The sequence below is a fragment of the Panthera uncia genome, chromosome X (genome assembly GCF_023721935.1).
Source record: "Panthera uncia isolate 11264 chromosome X, Puncia_PCG_1.0, whole genome shotgun sequence".
NCBI classification, from domain to species: Eukaryota; Metazoa; Chordata; class Mammalia; order Carnivora; family Felidae; genus Panthera; species Panthera uncia.
In genome coordinates, this window is record NC_064817.1 from 92,723,668 (window position 1) to 92,741,919 (window position 18,252).

An 18,252-nucleotide genomic window follows, 5' to 3' on the forward strand; every position below is an offset into this window, starting at 1 on the left:
CTGGCCTAAAAGAACGGCACTTACTGTATGATCTTTCATGGTTTCCGTGGGTCAGGAATTTCAGGAAGAGCTGGGCTAGATGGGTGAGGCTCAGAGGCTCACATGTGACTGTGGTCGGGTGGTGAGCGCAGCTGAAGTTGCAGGGGTACCGAAGCAGCAGGGTGCAGGCCAGGGGTCTCGTCACTTCAGGGCCTCTCCGAGTGCCCTCTCCACATGGGCTAGTCCGGGCTTCCTCATCTCATGGTGGCCTCAAGATAGACTGCTTGGGCGCCTGGGTGGCTCAGTCGGTTAAGCGTCCGACTTCAGCTCAGGTCATGATCTCGCGGTCCGTGAGTTCGAGCCCCGCGTCAGGCTCTGTGCTGACAGCTCAGAGCCTGGAGCCTGTTTCGGATTCCGTGTCTCCCTCTCTCTCTGACCCTCCCCCGTTCATGCTCTGTCTCTCTCTGTCTCAAAAATAAATAAACGTTAAAAAAAAAAATTAAAAAAAAAGATAGACTGCTTATTTTTTTTTTTATGTTTATGTATTTATTTTGAGAGAGAGAGAGAGTGTGTGTGTGCAAGCAGGGGAGGGGCAAAGAGAGAGAGGGAGGGAGAGAAAATCCCAAGCGGGCTCCTCACGGTCAGCACAGAGCCCGACATGGGGCTTGAACTCATGAACCATGAGATCATGACCTGAGCTGAAATCAAGAGTCACACGCTTAACCGACTGAGCCACCCAAACGCCCCTTGACAGACTGCTTATAATGGCAGCCCAGGGCTCTAAAGGGGTCCAAAAGAGCCAGATAGACAATGTTTCACTTTTTATGAGGAGCCTCAGAAGTCGCGTTATGTCCCTCTGTCAGTCAAAAACCCACCAGGATTCCAGGAGAAGCAACATAGACCATTGGCCTCATGGGTGTGCAGCCTGTGCAGAGTGGCATGGGACTCCACACTCAGATCGGGCCCTTGCTTGGTTAATGTTCTTCTGTCATCGTCTTCTTCTTCTTCTTTTTTTTTTTTTTTCAATTTTTTATGTTTATTTATATTTGGGTGTGAGGGGTAGGGGGAGAGAGCGCATGAGCAGGGGAGCAGCAGAGAGACAGAGAGACGGAGACAGAATCCGAAGCAGGCTCCAGACTCTGAGCTGTCAGCACAGAGCCCAACGACGCAGGGCTCGAACCCATGAACTGTGAGCTCATGACCTGAGCCGAAGTTGTCTGCTCAACCGACTGAGCCACTCAGGTGCCCCTCTACTGTTGTCTTAAATTCAAAACACATTCTGAGCCAAGGGCCATGCGTTTTCTTTTCTTTCTTAAATTTTTCTTTCTTTCTTTCTTTTTTTTAAAGTAATCTACACCCAACATGGGGCTCAAACTCAAGATCCTGAGATCAAGAGTCACATGCTCTACCAACTGAGCCAGCCAGGCACCCCCTTTGCAACTCGTGTTCTATCAGTATCTTTTGGAGCTTTTTCCACATGAGTACATACATATATACCTCATTCTTTTTTTTTTCATGTTTATTTTATTTTTGAGAGAGAGAGAGAGAGAGCACAAGCAGAGGAGGGGTTTGGGGTGGGGCGGACAGAAGATCTGAAGCAGGCTCTGCGCAGACGATAGCAAACCGGATGTGCAGGACTCGAACTCACGAACCGTGAGATCACGACCTGAGTCGAAATTGGACGTTTAACTGACTGAGCCATCCAGGCGCCCCTATACCTCATTTTTTAAAAAATAACTATAGAGAATTCCTTAGTATGAATGAATCGTGCATGGACGCACGCATTCACTCAGCAAATATTTTTTGAGCACGTGCTGTGTGCCAGGCACTGGTCTAGGGATGGAAGATAGAGCAGTCCCTTATGAACGGATATTTAAGTTGTTTCTAATACTTGGCTATTACAAACACTGGTACAATGAGCATCTGTAGGCAGGCATCTCAGTTCACCTGTGAGAGTTTCTGTGTGGCATGAATTCATAACTCATAGAAGTGGAATTTCTAGGTCAAGGGCTCAAAGGCATCTCGAGCACTTGAATCTCAGGTTCAATTAGGGTAGATACGTGTGTGATGAAATTGAACGTGTTTACTAAGTGTGGAAAGAGATCACCCGATACAATGCCCTACTGGAAGCTGTAGGATTGCCTCTACATTTTCCCTTTACTATGTGAGAATAGTCATGTTCAAATCTTCCTCATCCTCAAGGTCCAGCTTAAATACCTCCTCCTTCAAGGAGCCATCCAGGGACCCTAATCAGGATGCGATGTCACCAGCCTCTTTCCCTCAAGCATGGTCTTTATTACATACTACCTTGTATCAGAAAGACATTGTTTTTTTCCCTAAACTTTTTTTTAATGTTTGTTTATTTTTTGAGAGAAAGCGAGTCCGGGAGGGGCAGAGAGAGGGAGACAGAGAGAATCCCAAGCAGGCTCGGCACCTGTCGGCGCCGAGCCCGATGCGGGGCCCGAACCCATCAACCACAAGATCATGACCTGAGCCACAGTTGGACGCTTAGCTGACTGAGCCACCTAGGCGCCCCTTACAAATACATTCTTTGCTAGACTTTCATCTTTTTCCTGAAGGCGACGGACAGTGTCTTTGATTCGTCCCGCTTTCTCCCTCAGTGCCTAGCATTAACACTCAATGTGTATGTAACTAAACAGAAGCCTGAAAGCGAAAAAGTGAAACCTACAGCCTCAGGAATGAGCGTGGAGCCTGAAAGATGACCAGATGGTGTTTGTGCAGGATCAGTGTGACAAATGCTCCTGATGGCTCACACGGTCCAGCAGAAACTGCCTCCTTGTCCGACAGCATCTCATACCACTCTTCTTCCTCTGTGTTCCAGCCCCACTGACCTTTTTATTTTGCTCCCGCCTTCGAATGCACCAAGTCCGCTCCCTTCTCCAGGCCGCGCGCCTGTTGTTCCTCCAGCTCTGGAAGGTTCTGCTTCTTGATCTCTGGTGGCTGCTTCTTTTCCATCAAGACTCACCTCTATGTTCACTTCTTCAAAGAGGCCTTCCTTGACCATCCATTCTAAAATTTTTTTAAGGTTTATTTATTTTTGAGAGAGAGCGTGAGCGGCGGAGGGGCAGAGAGAGAGGGAGACACAGAATCGGAAGCAGGCTCCAGGCTCTGAGCTGTCAGCACAGAGCCCGACGCGGGGCTCGAACTCACAAACTGTGAGATCATGACCCGAGCCGAAATCAAGAGTCCGACATTCAACCGACTGAGCCACCCAGGCGCCACATCAACCCTGTGTGCTTTCTTTTCTTTCTTTCTTTTTTTTTTAATTTTTAAAAAATGCTTATTTGTTCTTGAGAGAGAGAGAATAAGCAGGGGAGGGACAGCGAGAGGGAGACACAGAACCCAAAGCAGGTTCCACGTTCTGAGCCATCAGCACAGAGCCCCATGCAGGGCTTGAACCTACGAACCGTGAGATCATGACCTGAGATGAAGTCAGACGCTTAACTGACTGAGCCATCCAGGCACCCCCCCAACCCTGTGTGCTTTCAATGGCTACAGTGGAGTCTGTAGTCAGAAGGATGCTTTTTGGCTGGAAACAACAGAATATGCAATAGTTGCATAAACCCAAACGGCTTACTTTTATCATGTAAAAAGGAAATCAGAGATGGGCAGTACTAGGGTTGGTTCAGCAGGTGCATGCTATTCAGATTCTGGATCGGCTTCTCTATAAAAATCTTTCCTCGTGGTTATAAAATGGCTGCCAAAAGCAGACGCATCATGAGAAAACACCCCTCTCAGAAAGAAAAGGAGACAGAGGTCTCCCTGCCCATCTCTTTTTATCGAGGGGGGAGAAACTTTCTCAGGAGCTTTCTTCCCACCCTTCTCTTTTATATGCCATTGGCCGAAACTGAATGGGAGTCAAGACCATTCTTCTAGTAAAGGAAAGTGAGATTATTACAATTTTTTTTAAAGCAGTCACAATTCACTGGGCGCTGGGCCCACCTTCTCCAAGCCCTGTGGCTCTGCCCTATAGGGAAAGCAAATCCAGCCTCCCTTAGCAAAGAAAAAGCGCTATGGCTGTTGTGCAGGTAATCAACCGTGCGGGCCACGCAGGCATTCATGGAATGTAGGGCATGAATCCGTGATTGATCTACCTACACTCAACAGTGAACAAATGTTATTTTATTTTTTAAACATTTTTTTAAACGTTTGTTTATTCATTTTGAGAGACCGTGCCAACGGGGGAGGGGCTCGAACTCATGACACCGGGAGATCGTGACCTGAGCTGAAACCAAGAGTCAGAGGCTTAAGTGACTGAGCCACCCAGGCGCCCCAACAGTGAACAAATTTTATATACACACTGTGCAAAGCCCAGACTGGTGATACAGTCACCTTTACAGGACTTGCAGATATCAGGCCCTCTCCCACTCTCCCTGTGTGCTTTATTGGGGCGAATGTGATGGCTGCTAAAATAGATTTGCTGCGAAGAGACTTGGCCTTTTCTGGGTTCACAGAAACCACCATCCGTGTCCTTGTTTTCATAACAAAGTCCTTTACATAGGGGTCACTGTGATCTCCGAAGTGCAGAAAATGCCCCATGGCAGTGATAGGAACCTTCTCAGAAAGGCTGCAAGGGTCTTCAGTAAGCGTTGGTCGGTTTCAAACTCTGGACAAATGAAGTAACCAGACGGAAAATTGCCACGATCAGCAGGGCCTCTCAATTTTCACGTGGGGAAGCTTTTACAGGGTCCTCAGTACTTCAAGATTCCCATCCTTATTTCTGCCTTAAGCATGTTCGTTTGCATCTAGTTACAAGACATTCTTTGATTCTCGGAAAATAATTTCTTGGAAGGTGAATAGGATAAGGAAAGGAGTGGGCAATGGAGAGGGGATAGCTGCGCACGCACGCACGTGTGAAAGCTTCTAGAAGACCGGTAGGTCCCCCAGACTCCGGGCAATGGCCTTCCCAATACCAACCCCACCCCACCGCCAGCACACAGTCACTGCCGAACCAGACAACCTGCCACAGGCTCAGGCCCCGCCACTCGGGTCCCGCCCGCCCGGGTGGGGGTGGTGTGGGGGAGTGGGTACAGCCACTGCAAATTTCCACTCTCCGAAGCCTGCTCCCTCCCCGGGTCGGCCCCACGGGCGGGACGCCCGGGTAAGAAAACGGTGTGTGTGGGGGGGTGGGGGAACCCAGGCGAGCAGCTCCGGCCAGAAAACCGCTCTCCCTCCTCCGCCTCGGGCGCGACCCCTCCCCGGCGCGGCACACAATAGGCGTCCGCTCCACGTTGTTTCCCAGCCCCGCGCCGCCTCGGCCCTGGGGGCTTGCGGGGTGGGGGGACGCCAGAGTCTCCCCCGCTCTCCTGCAGGCACTGCAACCTCTGGGGCGGGAAAGGAGCAGTGGGGTAGCACACACCCCACACTTGGAGATATTTCGTTACACACCCCCCCCGCCCCGCGCGCGCGCGCGCGCGCGCGCACACACACACACACACACACACACACACACACACACGGAACATGAAGCAGCCAGATCTCCCCTCCCGGATGCGGCTGCACCAGCAACCTCAGCTGCGGGCGGAGCCCGAGCGGCTGCCACTTCCCCCCTCTTCCCTCGTGACCCTCGCCCCCCCCCCCCTCCAGCTCTCCCTCCCCCGGCACACACCCTTCCTCGCCGGACACACCCTCCTCCTGGGGCCGGTCGCGAGCGAGCTCGGGCTCTCCAGGGGAGGGAGCGGCCCCGCCGTGGGGCAGGACGCGGAGCGCGCGGGCGAGCCGGGGAGGGAAAGAGGGAACGAGGGAGGAGCCGCGGCCGGGAGGGAGGAGCCGCGGGAGCCGCGCCGCCGCCGAGCTGCGATGTGGCCCGTCGGCCGGCGGGTAAACAGAAGAAGCAGCAGCGGCCGCGGCCGCCCCGGCCCGGGGCAGTGAGTGCGCCCGCCGCGACCTGCCCGCCGCTGCCATGGCCGAAGTGCGCAAATTCACCAAGCGGCTCAGCAAGCCCGGCACGGCGGCTGAGCTCCGGCAGAGCGTGTCGGAGGCCGTGCGGGGCTCCGTAGTGCTGGTGAGTGGCCGGGGCATCGGGCGCCCCGGGGGACGCGCTCCGGGGCGAGAGACGGGGTGGCTTTCCGCGCGCGGGGACTGCAGCGGCGCTCGCGGCGGCTGCCCGCTGCGCCCCGCGCTCGGCGGCTCCGCTTCAGTAAGTTTGCGCACCAGCCGCCGCCGGCCGGGGTCTGAGTCCCCGGCGCCCGCTGACAGCGCGGCGGCCGCCCGGCGCCGCGGAGGCGTGCGCCCGGCCGGGCGCCGACGGGCGATCCGGGGCTCGGACGGCTGCGCGGCAGGCGGGCGCGCTCGGAACCGGGGCCCGAGCGGGGGAGGGGGTGTGAGCTAGGGTGCGGACCTCGCGCCGCCCTGCAGCCGGCACAAAGCCAGGGACCTGGGGGAGACGGGATCCCGATTCCCTCCTGCGGGCACCTGAGGCAGCCGCGGCGGAAGGATGCGATGAGCGTTTTGCACACACACACACACGCGCGCACACACACGCACACATCGTGTACACAAAAAAGAACCCCACCCAAAAAGCCCCGGGCTCCCAAGCTCGGGCGGGCGGTGAGAACAGAGGAAGCAGAGCGACTTCCTCCCGCCTCGGGGGAGAGGGTGGTGATGGGTGTCGAAGGGGTGCTGCTGCTGCCGCGGAGGGGGAGAATTGCAAACAACGGGGTTCCGGGGCGAGTGCGCGCGGGGTCGGTCGCCACTGGGCGAGGGTGTCCCCTGGGACCCAGGAGCGCTCCGGAGGCAAGGAGATGGATGGGGCCGTGGGTTTGAGGGAAGATGGTGTGTGCCAGTCCAGGGATGGCGGACCTGGGGGTCAGAGCCCCACCGTTCACGGCTGGGGGTGCCTCTGAGCCGGCAGGGCTGGGGGATGGGGATTTGAAAGCGTGTCGACCCCTTGGGAGCCCTCCATTGCACCCTCAGCCTCATCCGGATTGCCTAGCTCGGATTGTCTGGCTCCGGAGGAAAGCGGACGGGTGCTAACGGGCACTTGTCCCTTCTGTTTTGAAGACACTCGTTGCCAATTTCCTGGGCTAGAGAGCAAACCCTTAAATAAGCCATCATACCGGTTAATTGGTGTTTGTTTTGTTACTTCGGGTTTTTGTTGTAAATTTTTTTTTTTTTTTGTCTCCTTTCCCTCTACCTTAAGCGTCTCATCTGCTGTGTTTAAATTTCAGCATTTCAGTGTGGGCTCTTTTTGTTAAAACAACTTATCATTGGAAGGGAACTTCACAGCTTTTCCTTGTAATTTTTCTGTTGATCTTGTAGAATCTGCGATAAAGCCAACATTAAAGGGAGGCCAGGGGCTTGATCCCAACAGTGGAGAAAGTTGACATTAGTGGGAGTTCTGGAGGAGGATCAAAGGTAAAATATGTACCTTTGAGATAAAGATCTGATCCCTAATAGCTACAACTGTGCAAAGCCAAGTGACTTTAAAGAAATCTCTCTATCGTGGCTGGACCCTTGAAAGTTTAATCCTGCTGTTTAGCAGATCTAAAACCAGACCTTTAATGTTGTTTTAATGGACTTGGCTTGTTGTGTGTCTCACTGATTTTAGAATGAGGTCCCGTTGGGGTCACATTGGAACCTCGATTGTCATCACAGCCAGTTTAGAGAGGAAGGCAAGCTGTGTGCAGGGCATTTATACCAGGGCTCTCATCTTGGGTGATTGTTAAACAAGTGATTCAATCTGCCTAGCACAGGAAACGCTTTCCTAAAATGGGGAAGAAAGAAAACCATGCTTGAGCAAGGTAGCTGGCCCCCTGCTGCAGGGTGTGAAGGGATCCTGTGATGTGGACAGATGGTCTCAAGAGAGTAAATGGGTCTCCGCACACCTCTACTAGGATTTGACCAGCATTTGACCTGCCACCCTCAGCAGCAAAACGTTAAAGTTAGCATTCTTGCCCCGGCTTTTAGGTTTTAAAAAGAATTTTGTGGGGCTCAGGGCATGATCTCGCGGTTCGTGAGTTCGAGCCCCGCATCAGGCTCTCCGCTGTCAGCCCAGAGCCAGCTTCGGATCCTGTCTCCCTCTCTCTCTCTCTCTGCCCCTCCCCAGCTCGCATGCACTCTTTCTCAAAAAATAAATAAGCCTTAAAAAAAAAAAAAAAGAATTTTGTGTGGCACAGGTGCAGCTGTCCCTTCCTAACCATTGGCTCTGTGACAAAGCTGGAAAGACTGTTAGCGGGAGCAGATTCTTCTGGGAGCTGCTGCCAGCCTGGTTTACTTGGGACTGAGTCCACAGATGTTTACCAGGCAAGGCACAGGAACGATATTTATTTCCTACTCTGGTTTGTGATCCACGCTGAGATTTGGGGAGTCAGGAGGCGGTGGGGGGGGGCACAGATTCTAGGAATCTAAATCAGTGACTATCTTTTGAGCCTCTACGTTCAAGCCATAGTGTGAGGTGCCCCCATAATTATAAGTGAATGTCACTGCCAGTTTCTTCCTTCGTTTTTTTTTTATCAGTTCCAGCCCGGGGTTGGGTCTTCGTATGCGGCTGTCGCCCAGAGTATGTACACGGATCAGTTTTGGATTATCCATAGCACCTTGGTGAATGCTGTTTCTAAGCAGTCCAGTCAATGAGGACCTAAGGAAACAGCCTTAAAGGGAGTGGACTTTCCTAACCGGCTCTTTCCTGGCCCCTGCTTTTCTGACACAAAGAGCCATTGACCAATGTTAGTAAGGCCACGGGTGGCTGGAGCACAAGTGGACCACGTTGCAGCTGCCGCCATAACTTCTGATTCTTTTCTGCTTTAAGCCCCAACGTGTTTATTAGGGACAGCTGAAGTAGGATTTACACTTGCTGCTATAAACCCCCGACATTCGCGTTAGGGCTTCAGTGTGGCGTCACACACAGGAATCCCTCACGGGTGGTGCCGGTTCTGTTCTAGATCATTGCGGGAGAGGGACTATCGCAATAAAGTGAGGTGAGTGAAATTGTTGGTTTCCCAGTGCGTAATGAAGGTTACGTTGACACCATACTGTAGTCTGTTAAGTGCGCAATAGCACTGTGTCTAAAAAACAATGTACGTACCTTAATTAAAAAAATACTTCCGTGGTAAAAAAAAAAAAAAAAAAAAAAAAAATTGCTGGCCATCCTCTGAGCTTACAGGGAGTTGTAATCCCCGATCACAGATCACCATAGCAAATAGACGATAATGGAGACGTTTGAAATATTGCAGGAAGTGACCGAAAGGCGACACGGATAAGAAGTGAGCACATGCTTTTGGAAAAATGGTGCCCATAGACTTGCTTGATGCAGGTTTGCAATAGATCTTCCCATGTGTCAAAAATGCAGCATCAGCGAAGCAAGATAAAGCGAAGTGCAAGGAAAGGAATCACGTCTCTACTCCTAGGATTTCACTACGGAGCCATTCTCATAGCCCATCGCGCTTTCCTCTGGCGATCTCTCTCCAGAACTTGGAAAACCCTCCAAACTGAACAGATATACAGCATACATACAGTATTTCCTGTTCAGGTGTTTTTTGCTTTTTTTTTTTTTTTTTTTTAACACAGTTTCGCCCTTGTTGGCTTGTGCTAACGTCATTCAGTTTTGCTCACTGTTTGAAAAATTCGGAAGGCCTGGGCTATACAGAGCGTGTAGTCGTGGATTCAAACTTTCATTCAGTTATTAGTGCTTCCGTGACTCTATTAACGGTGAAGCAGACAGAGAAAGAGACTGTTTTAGTTGCTGCATTTTCCTGTAAGTTTGACGTTTACATGAAGGTCAGTTTTAACCTGGGGAAAGGGATAATAACAGAATTAACCACTGGCAGAGATTTCCCAGGAGGGACTTGGGGAGGCGTATTATAACCTGAGAGTGTCTGTGATTAAGGGAGAAGTGTTTACGTACACACACGTTTAAAATGCAGAGTTTTAACGCTGTTTCTGTTACATTTGGGGCTATAGCTATTTGTGCTAGCGGGAGTGGGGGCGGGGGGGGGTGGTGGAAACAGGCATTTGTTAAACCCGTTGTATTCTGGCTGCCCTTAAGAGGAGTCCCTGTGTCAGCCTGGGAAAGGCACCTGGTAGGTGTTTAAATACTGTTGGCCTACTGCTGGGGAACTGACCCTCAATTCCTTGTGCGGAGAAGGATCTGGAAAGAGTTGCTAGATGTTACGGGGTGTAGCCGCTTGAGGCAGGATATTTCCCTGGCCGGCACCAGCTAGATTTCATATATAATAACTCTAGTAGAGGAAAACTCTCCAAAAGCTGAGAATTACTGAAGAGCGTCCGCAGCTGTTGACTCCCCCTACCCACCGCACGCAGCCACCTTGGCTTGGAATGTGTGTTAGGTTCGCATTTAGGGAAGGCCTGGAAACGAATCGGCCTTCCTGCTCTCTCTTCCCAGGGGAATCTGTGGAACGTACTTAATATAGGACCAAACAACTTAACACAGTGGAATAAAGCCGGTTGCATTAGTTTTTGTTTTTGTTTGTTTTTTAAGTTTTATTTATTTTGAGACCAAAAGTGCAAGCGGGAGCTGGGGGGGGGGGGGTTTGGGGAGAGAGAGAGAGAGAGAGAGAGGGAGAGAGAGGGAGAGAGAGGGAGAGAGAGATAGATTCCCAAGTAGGCTCCTTACTGTCAGTGCTGGGCTGAGACAAACATGTGAAACAGATCCCTGGATTGATTCCTTTCCTGTTCTAATCATTGTTAAGCCTTCTTTTTAAAAAACCGTTTATTGGGGCGCCTGGGTGGCTCAGTCGGTTAAGCGGCCGACTTCGGCTCAGGTCACGATCTCGTGGTCCGTGAGTTCGAGCCCCGTGTCGGGCTCTGTGCTGACAGCTCAGAGCCTGGAGCCTGTTTCCGATTCTGTGTCTCCCTCTCTCTCTGCCCCTCCCCTGTTCATGCTCTGTCTCTCTCTGTCTCAAAAATAAATAAACGTTAAAAAAAAAACTGTTTATTGCTTTGTGACACAGTAAATTCATATTTGTTGTAGAAAAGTTAGAAAAGCAGACGAGAATAATCCTCTCATTACTCAGAGGAACTGTTAAAATTCTAGCATATGCATGTCAAAAGTCTTCCATATATACAAAAGCATGTATATACGAAAACATGAAAAAATATCATACAAACTTTAAAATAATTTTTTTTTTGCTTATTACTATTTGTGAACATTTATTTCTTCACTTCAGTCGATATAAATCTACATAGTCATGTTTAAAGATTGCCCAAAATTCCCCTATGAGTGTATCGTAGGTAATCATCCTTTATTGTGTTATGTTTTGATCATTTCTCATTTTGTGGTGTTACAAACGGGAGTTGTACCCTACAGTGGCTACTGGCCATCTGTGACTATTTACATTTACATTTAGGGGCGCCTGGGTGGCTCAGCTGGTTAGGCGTCCGACTTCGGTTCAGGTCATCATCTCGAGGTTCGTGAGTTCAAGCCCCGCATCGGGCTCTGTGCTGACCGCTCAGAGCCTGGAGCCTGTTTTGGATTCTGTGTCTCCCAATCTCTCTCTCTGACCCTCCCCCGTTCATGCTCTGTCTCTCTCTGTCTCAAAAATAAATAAACGTTAAAAAAAAATTAAAAAAAAATAAATTAACTTCCAAAATTAGCTCTTAAATTGCACTTGCCACAGTTCAAATGCATAGCAGTCACATGTGGCTGGTGGCCACCACATAAGACTGCTCAGACGTGGAACCTTTCCATCACTGCAGAAAGTTCTTTTGGACAGCATTGGTATAAACATTAACTGGGGAACATCTTTGGGCAGGCATTTTCAAACTTGCTAGATTGTCCCTTTAGGAGAAATTTCCAGAGTTGGAATTGCTTGCTCAAACATTAGACACATTTTTAGTATTAAAAAAACCCTCCGGGAGGGGTGCCTGAGTGGCTTAGTCGGTTAAGCGACGGACTCTTGATTTCAGCTCAGGTCATGATCTCACGGATGTAGGATCGAGCCCCGCTTCGGGCTCTGTGCTGGGTATGGCACCTGCTTAAGATTCTCCCTCTCCCCGAACCCCCACCCAACCCCCGCGCACTTTCTCTCTGTCACTCAAAAGAAATAAGTTTCTTAAAAATAGTAAATAGAAAGCCCTCTGAAAACAAACTGGTGGTTGCCAGAGGGGAGGTGAGTAGGGGGGAAGGGTGAAACAGGTGAAAGGGGCCAAGAGTACATGTATTGTGAAGGGCACTGAGTAATGTATAGAATTGTTAAGTCACTATATTGTACGTATGAAACGAATATTATACTATGTTAATTATACTCGAAGGTAAAAATTAATTAAAAGAAAAAGGAAAGTCCTCTGGAACATACTTTTTTTTAAAATTTTTAAAATGTTTATTGAGGCTCCTGGGTGGCTCAGTCGGTTGAGCATCCGACTTCGGCTCAGGTCATGATCTCACGGTTTGTGGGTTCGAGCCCCGCGTCGGGCTCTGTGCTGACAGCTCTACGCTGACAGCTTGGGGCCTGGAGCCCGCTTCAGAGTCTGTGTCTCCCTCTCTCTCTGCTCCTCCCCTGCTCACACTCTGTCTCTCTCTCAACAATAAATAAAGATTAAAAATAAAATAAAATAAAATGTTTATTATCTATTTTGGAGAGCGAGGAGGGGAGAGGGTTAGAGAAAGAGGGAGACACAGACTCTGAAGCAGGCTCCAGGCTCTGAGCTGGCAGCACAGAGCCTGATGCAGGGCTCCAACTCACAAACCGTGAGATCATGACCTGAGATGAAGTCGCACGCTCAACCGACTGAGCCACCCAGGCGCCCCTGGACCGTGCTGTTAAATTGCTCTGCAGAACGTTGTTGCCATTTACTCTTATGTCAGAAAATGCCGGTGTTCATTTCCCCTCTCCCCCGTGCCAACACTGGTTATTAATATTTTTTAATCTTTGCAGTCCGATAGGAGGTAAATGGTACATCACTGTCCTAATTTGTATTTCTTTAGTTACTCTTGAACAGCTTTGCAAACGTTGATTAGCCATTCGTATTTCTTCTTTTGAGGATTTGAGTGAACCTTCTTACAGACTTATTTCCTTGTTTGTAAGTCTTGCAATAACGGTCTCCACCCCAAGATTCTGTTTCGATAAGTCTGGGGTGGGGCCAGGCATCTGTATTTTTACCAACTACCCAAGGTGATTCTGATGTGCACAGAAACGCTGCTCTAGACTCCTGGCCCCTGCGAGTACCCCTGACAAATGAGGACTTAGCTACTCCTTAAACACTCTCTCCCTGTTAGAGAGGGGTACATTAGAAAAGGCTCTTGAGCTGAAATTTACTCTAAGTTCCACCGCGGCCAGGCCTTCCCCTGCTGTTTGGAGCCGTACAGGCTATGTTTGCTTCCTCTTTCACATGACAACCCTTCAAATATTTGGGGACATCCACCATGTCATTTTTAAATTCACTCTTCACCAAAGCCAAAGAGACTTCGTTTCTTTTCCTCTGTTGCTCACGTGACTTGGTCTCGAGATTCTTCGCCGGCCTGGTCATCCTGTGGGCTCTTGTCCAGCATGTCATTGTCCTCCTTAAAATGTGGGAGGCAAGAGCCCAGTCTCAAGAGTCAGACCTGGGCTTGAATCTGGCTTCTGTCACCTGCTTGTGACCAGATCCAGATCAGAGGCAAGTAACCAGATCTTGTTTTCCTTATCTGTGAAATGGGGATAGATAGTTGTACCCACCTTGTGTCGTTCTCATGAACATTAAAGAAGGTAGTATGTGGAAAGCGTCTCATGTCTAAGTGGTTCATAAAGGTTTAGAAAAGGGGGCGCCAGTGGAGGTCTGACTCTTGATTTTGGCTCAGGTCATGATCCCAGCGTCCTGGGCTCAAGCCCTGCGTGCCCCCCCCTCCCTGCCGGAGCTGAGCATGAAGCCTGCTTAAGGTTCTCTCTGCTCCTCACCTGCTCACGTGCACATGTGCTCTCTCTCTCTCTCTTAAATGAAAAAATAAGGTTTAAAAAAAAGATCTGGGGGGGGGCACCTGCGTGGCTCAATCGGTTAAGCATCCGACTTCGGCTCAGGTTATGATCCCCCCCGGTTCGTGGGTTTCAGCCCCGCGTGGGGCTCTGTGCTGACAGGTCGGAGCCTGGAGCCTGGATGGAGCCTGCTTTGGATTCTTTGTCCCCCCCCCCCCCCCCCCCCCCCCCCCCCCGCCCCCCATCCCCTTTTTTCTAAAAAATTAAAAAAAAAAAAAAAAAACCAAAAAGATCTGGTGGAAACAGGTATTCTAGAAGAGTCTGTCACAGATGGGGGAGGGGGAAGTGTTTCTTACCCTTTCTGGATACTAGCCAGGAAGTCAGGGGCTGTGTATTCATCTCTGTTCCCAGTGCCGCACATAGTGCCTGGGATGTGGGAAATATATTGGCAGCGGTATGTGGGATGGACAAGGTGTTAGGTGACTGGAGGCCAGGTAACTAGTTAAAATATAGTTACATAGTTCCGGAGAGAGATAAGAAAGGCTTACCCGAGGCAGTGAGAATGGAGATAAGGGAGAGGATGTAAGAAATGTTTCAGTGATAGAATCAACTGGATTTGGGGATTTTTCTTGAAGGGGGAGGATAAGAGGAGAGGAGGTGGAGTCCAGATGGTGCTGAGGTTGTTCAGCCTGGCCGAAGTGGGGAAAAAGCGTGTTTGGTGGTAGGGGAAGGGCAAAGAAAATGAGCAACGTCGTCCTGAGAGGGTCGTCAGGACAAAACCAGATTTCAGTTGAGTCAGGTTTAACGTGGAGAGAACATTCTAGGGAATGGCTGAGCGTGTAGCGTTGTGTTTTGGCAAAAGGCTAGGCCTTTTTTTTTTTTTTTTTAAATACTTGTTTAAGGTCTATGCCCAACATGGGGCTCGAACTCACAGCCCCGAGATCAAGAGTTGCATGCTCTCCCGACCGAGCCAGCCGGGTGCCCGAAGACTAGGGTTCTTGAGGGCAGGGAAGTGTTCCAAATGGGATCAGGAAGGGGAGGAAGAGCCCGGGTTGAGATGAGATTGTAGGCAAGATTAGCTGATTAAAGAGGTTTGCACCTTTGGGGGTGATTAGGGAAGTGGGGGGGCAGGGCGTGGAGGAATGGTCTGGAGGCCAGCCCCAGACTTCCAGTTAGAACGGAGATGGGAAATTAGGTCACCCCCTGGGCGGCTCCCCCTCTCGGGGGTTTGAGTCGTGGGGATGAGGGGCTGCCTGGGATGTTTCCTGCCCTAAAGGGACTCACAGACCCGGAAGGGAGATTAGATGTATGCAAATAACCTAAATTGAGAAGGCAGAAGTTGGCAGCAGGCTAGAGATTTCTGCCTTTGGTGTTCAGTTCTAGTGACTTCGCTGCCTTCCCCGCCCCACGTCCTTTTTTTGTGATCCTTAATGTTTTTCAAGAGTTCGGCCCTTTCCGGGTTCAACAATGTTAAACAGGCCTTTGCTAATGAACACTGTTCATCTCTGTGGCCCTTGCCACGTTGATTTGACTACAGAGGCCTTTTATTTTCTTACGGGATCGGGGAAAGTCAATGGTAACGTTTAACATTCAGAAATTCCTGTGTAGCGCACAAGTGTAATAACTCACCTTGGCACTCATTTACTTGACCTCCAAGGGCTGGAAGGAATGCTTGCTACCTTCCCAGACCCTTAGTACTCCACGTCAGGAAACCCCCTTGCTTGTTTGTGGGAATTCAGTTCAAAGGAGTCATTTACCTACCTGGGTGTTACTTTCTTCCGAGGTACAGAATCATTATTAGTAGGGCATGTTGAAAAGTTGTTAGTTTTTTTGTTTGTTTTTTTAACACAGAAAGGAAGGCCAGAAACCACGGGAGGGAGAAGGAGCTAGGGCGGTTTCCCCTTTTCTGTAAATCCAACGGTAATTTTATGATGCACATCTCTTTGGGATGTAGATCTCTTGGTTTCCTTCAGCCTTTGCCGGGCGGGCGGAGGGGTTCATGGGGGACATCGGCCTGCTGCTTTTATCAGCCTTTTTGATTCGTGCAAGGCTCCACCCTGGAAGCTCTCAGAGCAGTCGCTGGGGCAAGGGGCCAGTCTCATTGAGCTCCATTGCCTGGAACCCAGGGCTTGTCAGAGCACAATGATTACGAGTGGGATCTGGGAGGACACTGCCCAGGTTCAGAGTTCAGCTCAGCTGCTTACCAGCTGGGTGATCTTGGGTCAGTTACTTAGCTTTCTCGCCGCTTGATGACCCCTCTGGTGGGCTTGTTGAAAGGCTTAAAGGAGTCGTCACTTACGAAGCGTTTAGAGCAGGGCTTGGCCCGTGGCTCCGCCCAGTGCTTTTGGCTCTCATTAATATTCCCAGGCTTTATGGCGGGCAACAAGGCTTTTGTGTATCACAGGTCACCGGACAAAAGTAAACCGGCAGATGGGAAGCGTGGACCCTGGCTTTTGTTTTTTTAACTTCCTTGCTCCAAATGATGCCCCCAAAGGTAAGCTGCATGGCTCAGCCGAGACTCCTCCCCCTCCTGGAACGGTAAACTGATAGACCTCTCTCCATTAGATTCTTGGCAATATCTGTTCCCAGTTGGATTTGGTCGTATTGAAGAGCCCAGTGGATGTGAGCGAGGGCTCTGGGTGTTTGGCAAGTCTTGCCTTCAGACTAGACTAGTCTGATGAGTGAGTAGGAGGGCTAGTCGTCTAGTAGGGAGGAGCATCCCGGCCTGTGCCTGGGGAGATGGTGCTCCCCTCTGGGGAACTCTGGAACTTGTGTGCGAGGGCTTTGGGAGAAGCACAGACCTTTATGACAGTGTGTTCAGAGTGGTTTACGCAGACGGATGGGGAGAGGAGAGTTGAGCTCTGTATGGAAAAAGAGAACTTCAGTGCTCTTTCCTTTCCCTCTCAATACTTTATTGACACCCCTTTCACTCATTAATCTTCACTTTTTAAATTTGTTAATTTTTAATTAATTTAGTTTTTAATGTCCATTTTTTAAAAACGTAAGTGAATATTGAAATTTGATTTTTTAAAAATATGTATTTATTCTGAGAGGTAGAGACAGCGTGAGCAGCGAAGGGACAGAGAGAGAGGGAGACACAGAGTCTGAAGCAGGCTCCAGGCTCTGAGCTGTCAGCAAAGCCCGATGTGGGGCTTGAACCCGCAAACCGCGAGATCATGACCTGAGCTGAAGTCGGATGCTCAACCGACTGAGCCACCCGGGTGCCCCGAAATTCGAATTTAAGAGCCTTTTTAAAGATCTATTTTGGATATGTGTATTTTAGTGGAAACATGTTAAAGCCTCAATGTCTCCTAAGAAATTAATGTACTTCAGGGGCGCCTGGCTGACTCAGTCGGAAGAGCGTGCAACTCCCAATCTCGGGGTCGTGAGTTCAAGCCCCGTGTTGGGTGTCGAGATTCCTTGAATAAATAAAAACTTGAAAAGAAATGAATGTACTTTGTATTCAGCTACTTTGGTTTCGTGGTAGCAGGGTAAGTTCTATTAGGAATGGCGCGCGCATGTTCCAGCACAGTCGATGGGATGGAAAAGACGGCAGCTGTTCCAGTGACATGTGGTTTATCTATTGTCTGTGCACGACCTCGAACAATCAGGCCTAAATTTGCTCTTAATGATTTCCTGCAATTGTGCTTCACCTTTTTTTTCATTGCCCGTTCGCGGGAAGTTGTATTTTTGCGTTTCTTGACAGCTTCTGTCGGATCATATATGATTCAAGCTGCTGAGAAATGTCGGAATATTCTAAGAAGTGCCTCTGAGACAGAACATCTTTATTTGAAGTCTTTCAGTGAAGTGTGTCGGGAGGCTGGGGAAAATGCATTTGTATGATAATGCATTCTAGCCGATGCCGAGACCTCGTATTTTGACAGCCCCGGGCTTACCAAGAGGTCAAAATGTTCTCATGCCCATGACTTCACATGTTCTTACAGGTCACTATTAAACATATACCACAGTTTGGCCACCCCTGTTGTGTAAGTGGGGGAAAGGGAGACAGGCTGTAGGCCGTCCATATTTAAATATGTATTTTTTGACGTTTTATTTATTTTGGAGAGAGAGGGGGGACAGTGGGGGAGGGGCAGAAAGGGAGGGGCCAGAGAGTCTGAAGTGGGCTCTTCCCAGACAGGAGCGAGCCCCACGCGGGGCTCGCACGGACCACGAGATCGTAACCAGAGCCAAAGTCCGAGGCTTAACCGACTGAGCCCCCCCCCCCCAGGCGCCCCAGGCGATCCCTATGGAGTAAATGACAGAACAGGTAATGAACTCCAGGTGTCTTGACTCCTTTGGTGTAATCAGGTAAGGAAGCACTAGCTTCTGGGCTGGATTCTCCCATAAATCAGGCTGTGGAAGCTCTTTTTGTGTGGTTTAAGTGCTGATCTCCTTCTCCTGGGAA

General features: G+C 49.9%; 1 protein-coding gene across 5 annotated transcripts in view; it reads left to right on the top strand.

The window, feature by feature from the left end:
* The first annotated feature begins 5,641 nt into the window (after window positions 1–5,641).
* Window positions 5,642–18,252, top strand: part of DOCK11 (dedicator of cytokinesis 11) — a 199,309-nt gene continuing 186,698 nt past the window's right edge. For 3 of the 5 annotated variants that reach the window (XM_049644750.1, XM_049644752.1, XM_049644753.1), the window contains exon 1: window positions 5,643–6,004. In XM_049644750.1, the coding sequence (XP_049500707.1) occupies window positions 5,903–6,004 (102 nt within the window). In that variant the 5' untranslated portion in view covers window positions 5,643–5,902. Of the gene's footprint in view, window positions 6,005–18,252 lie in introns of all 5 variants that reach the window. The other 2 variants (XM_049644754.1, XM_049644751.1) reach the window with 2 other exon arrangements.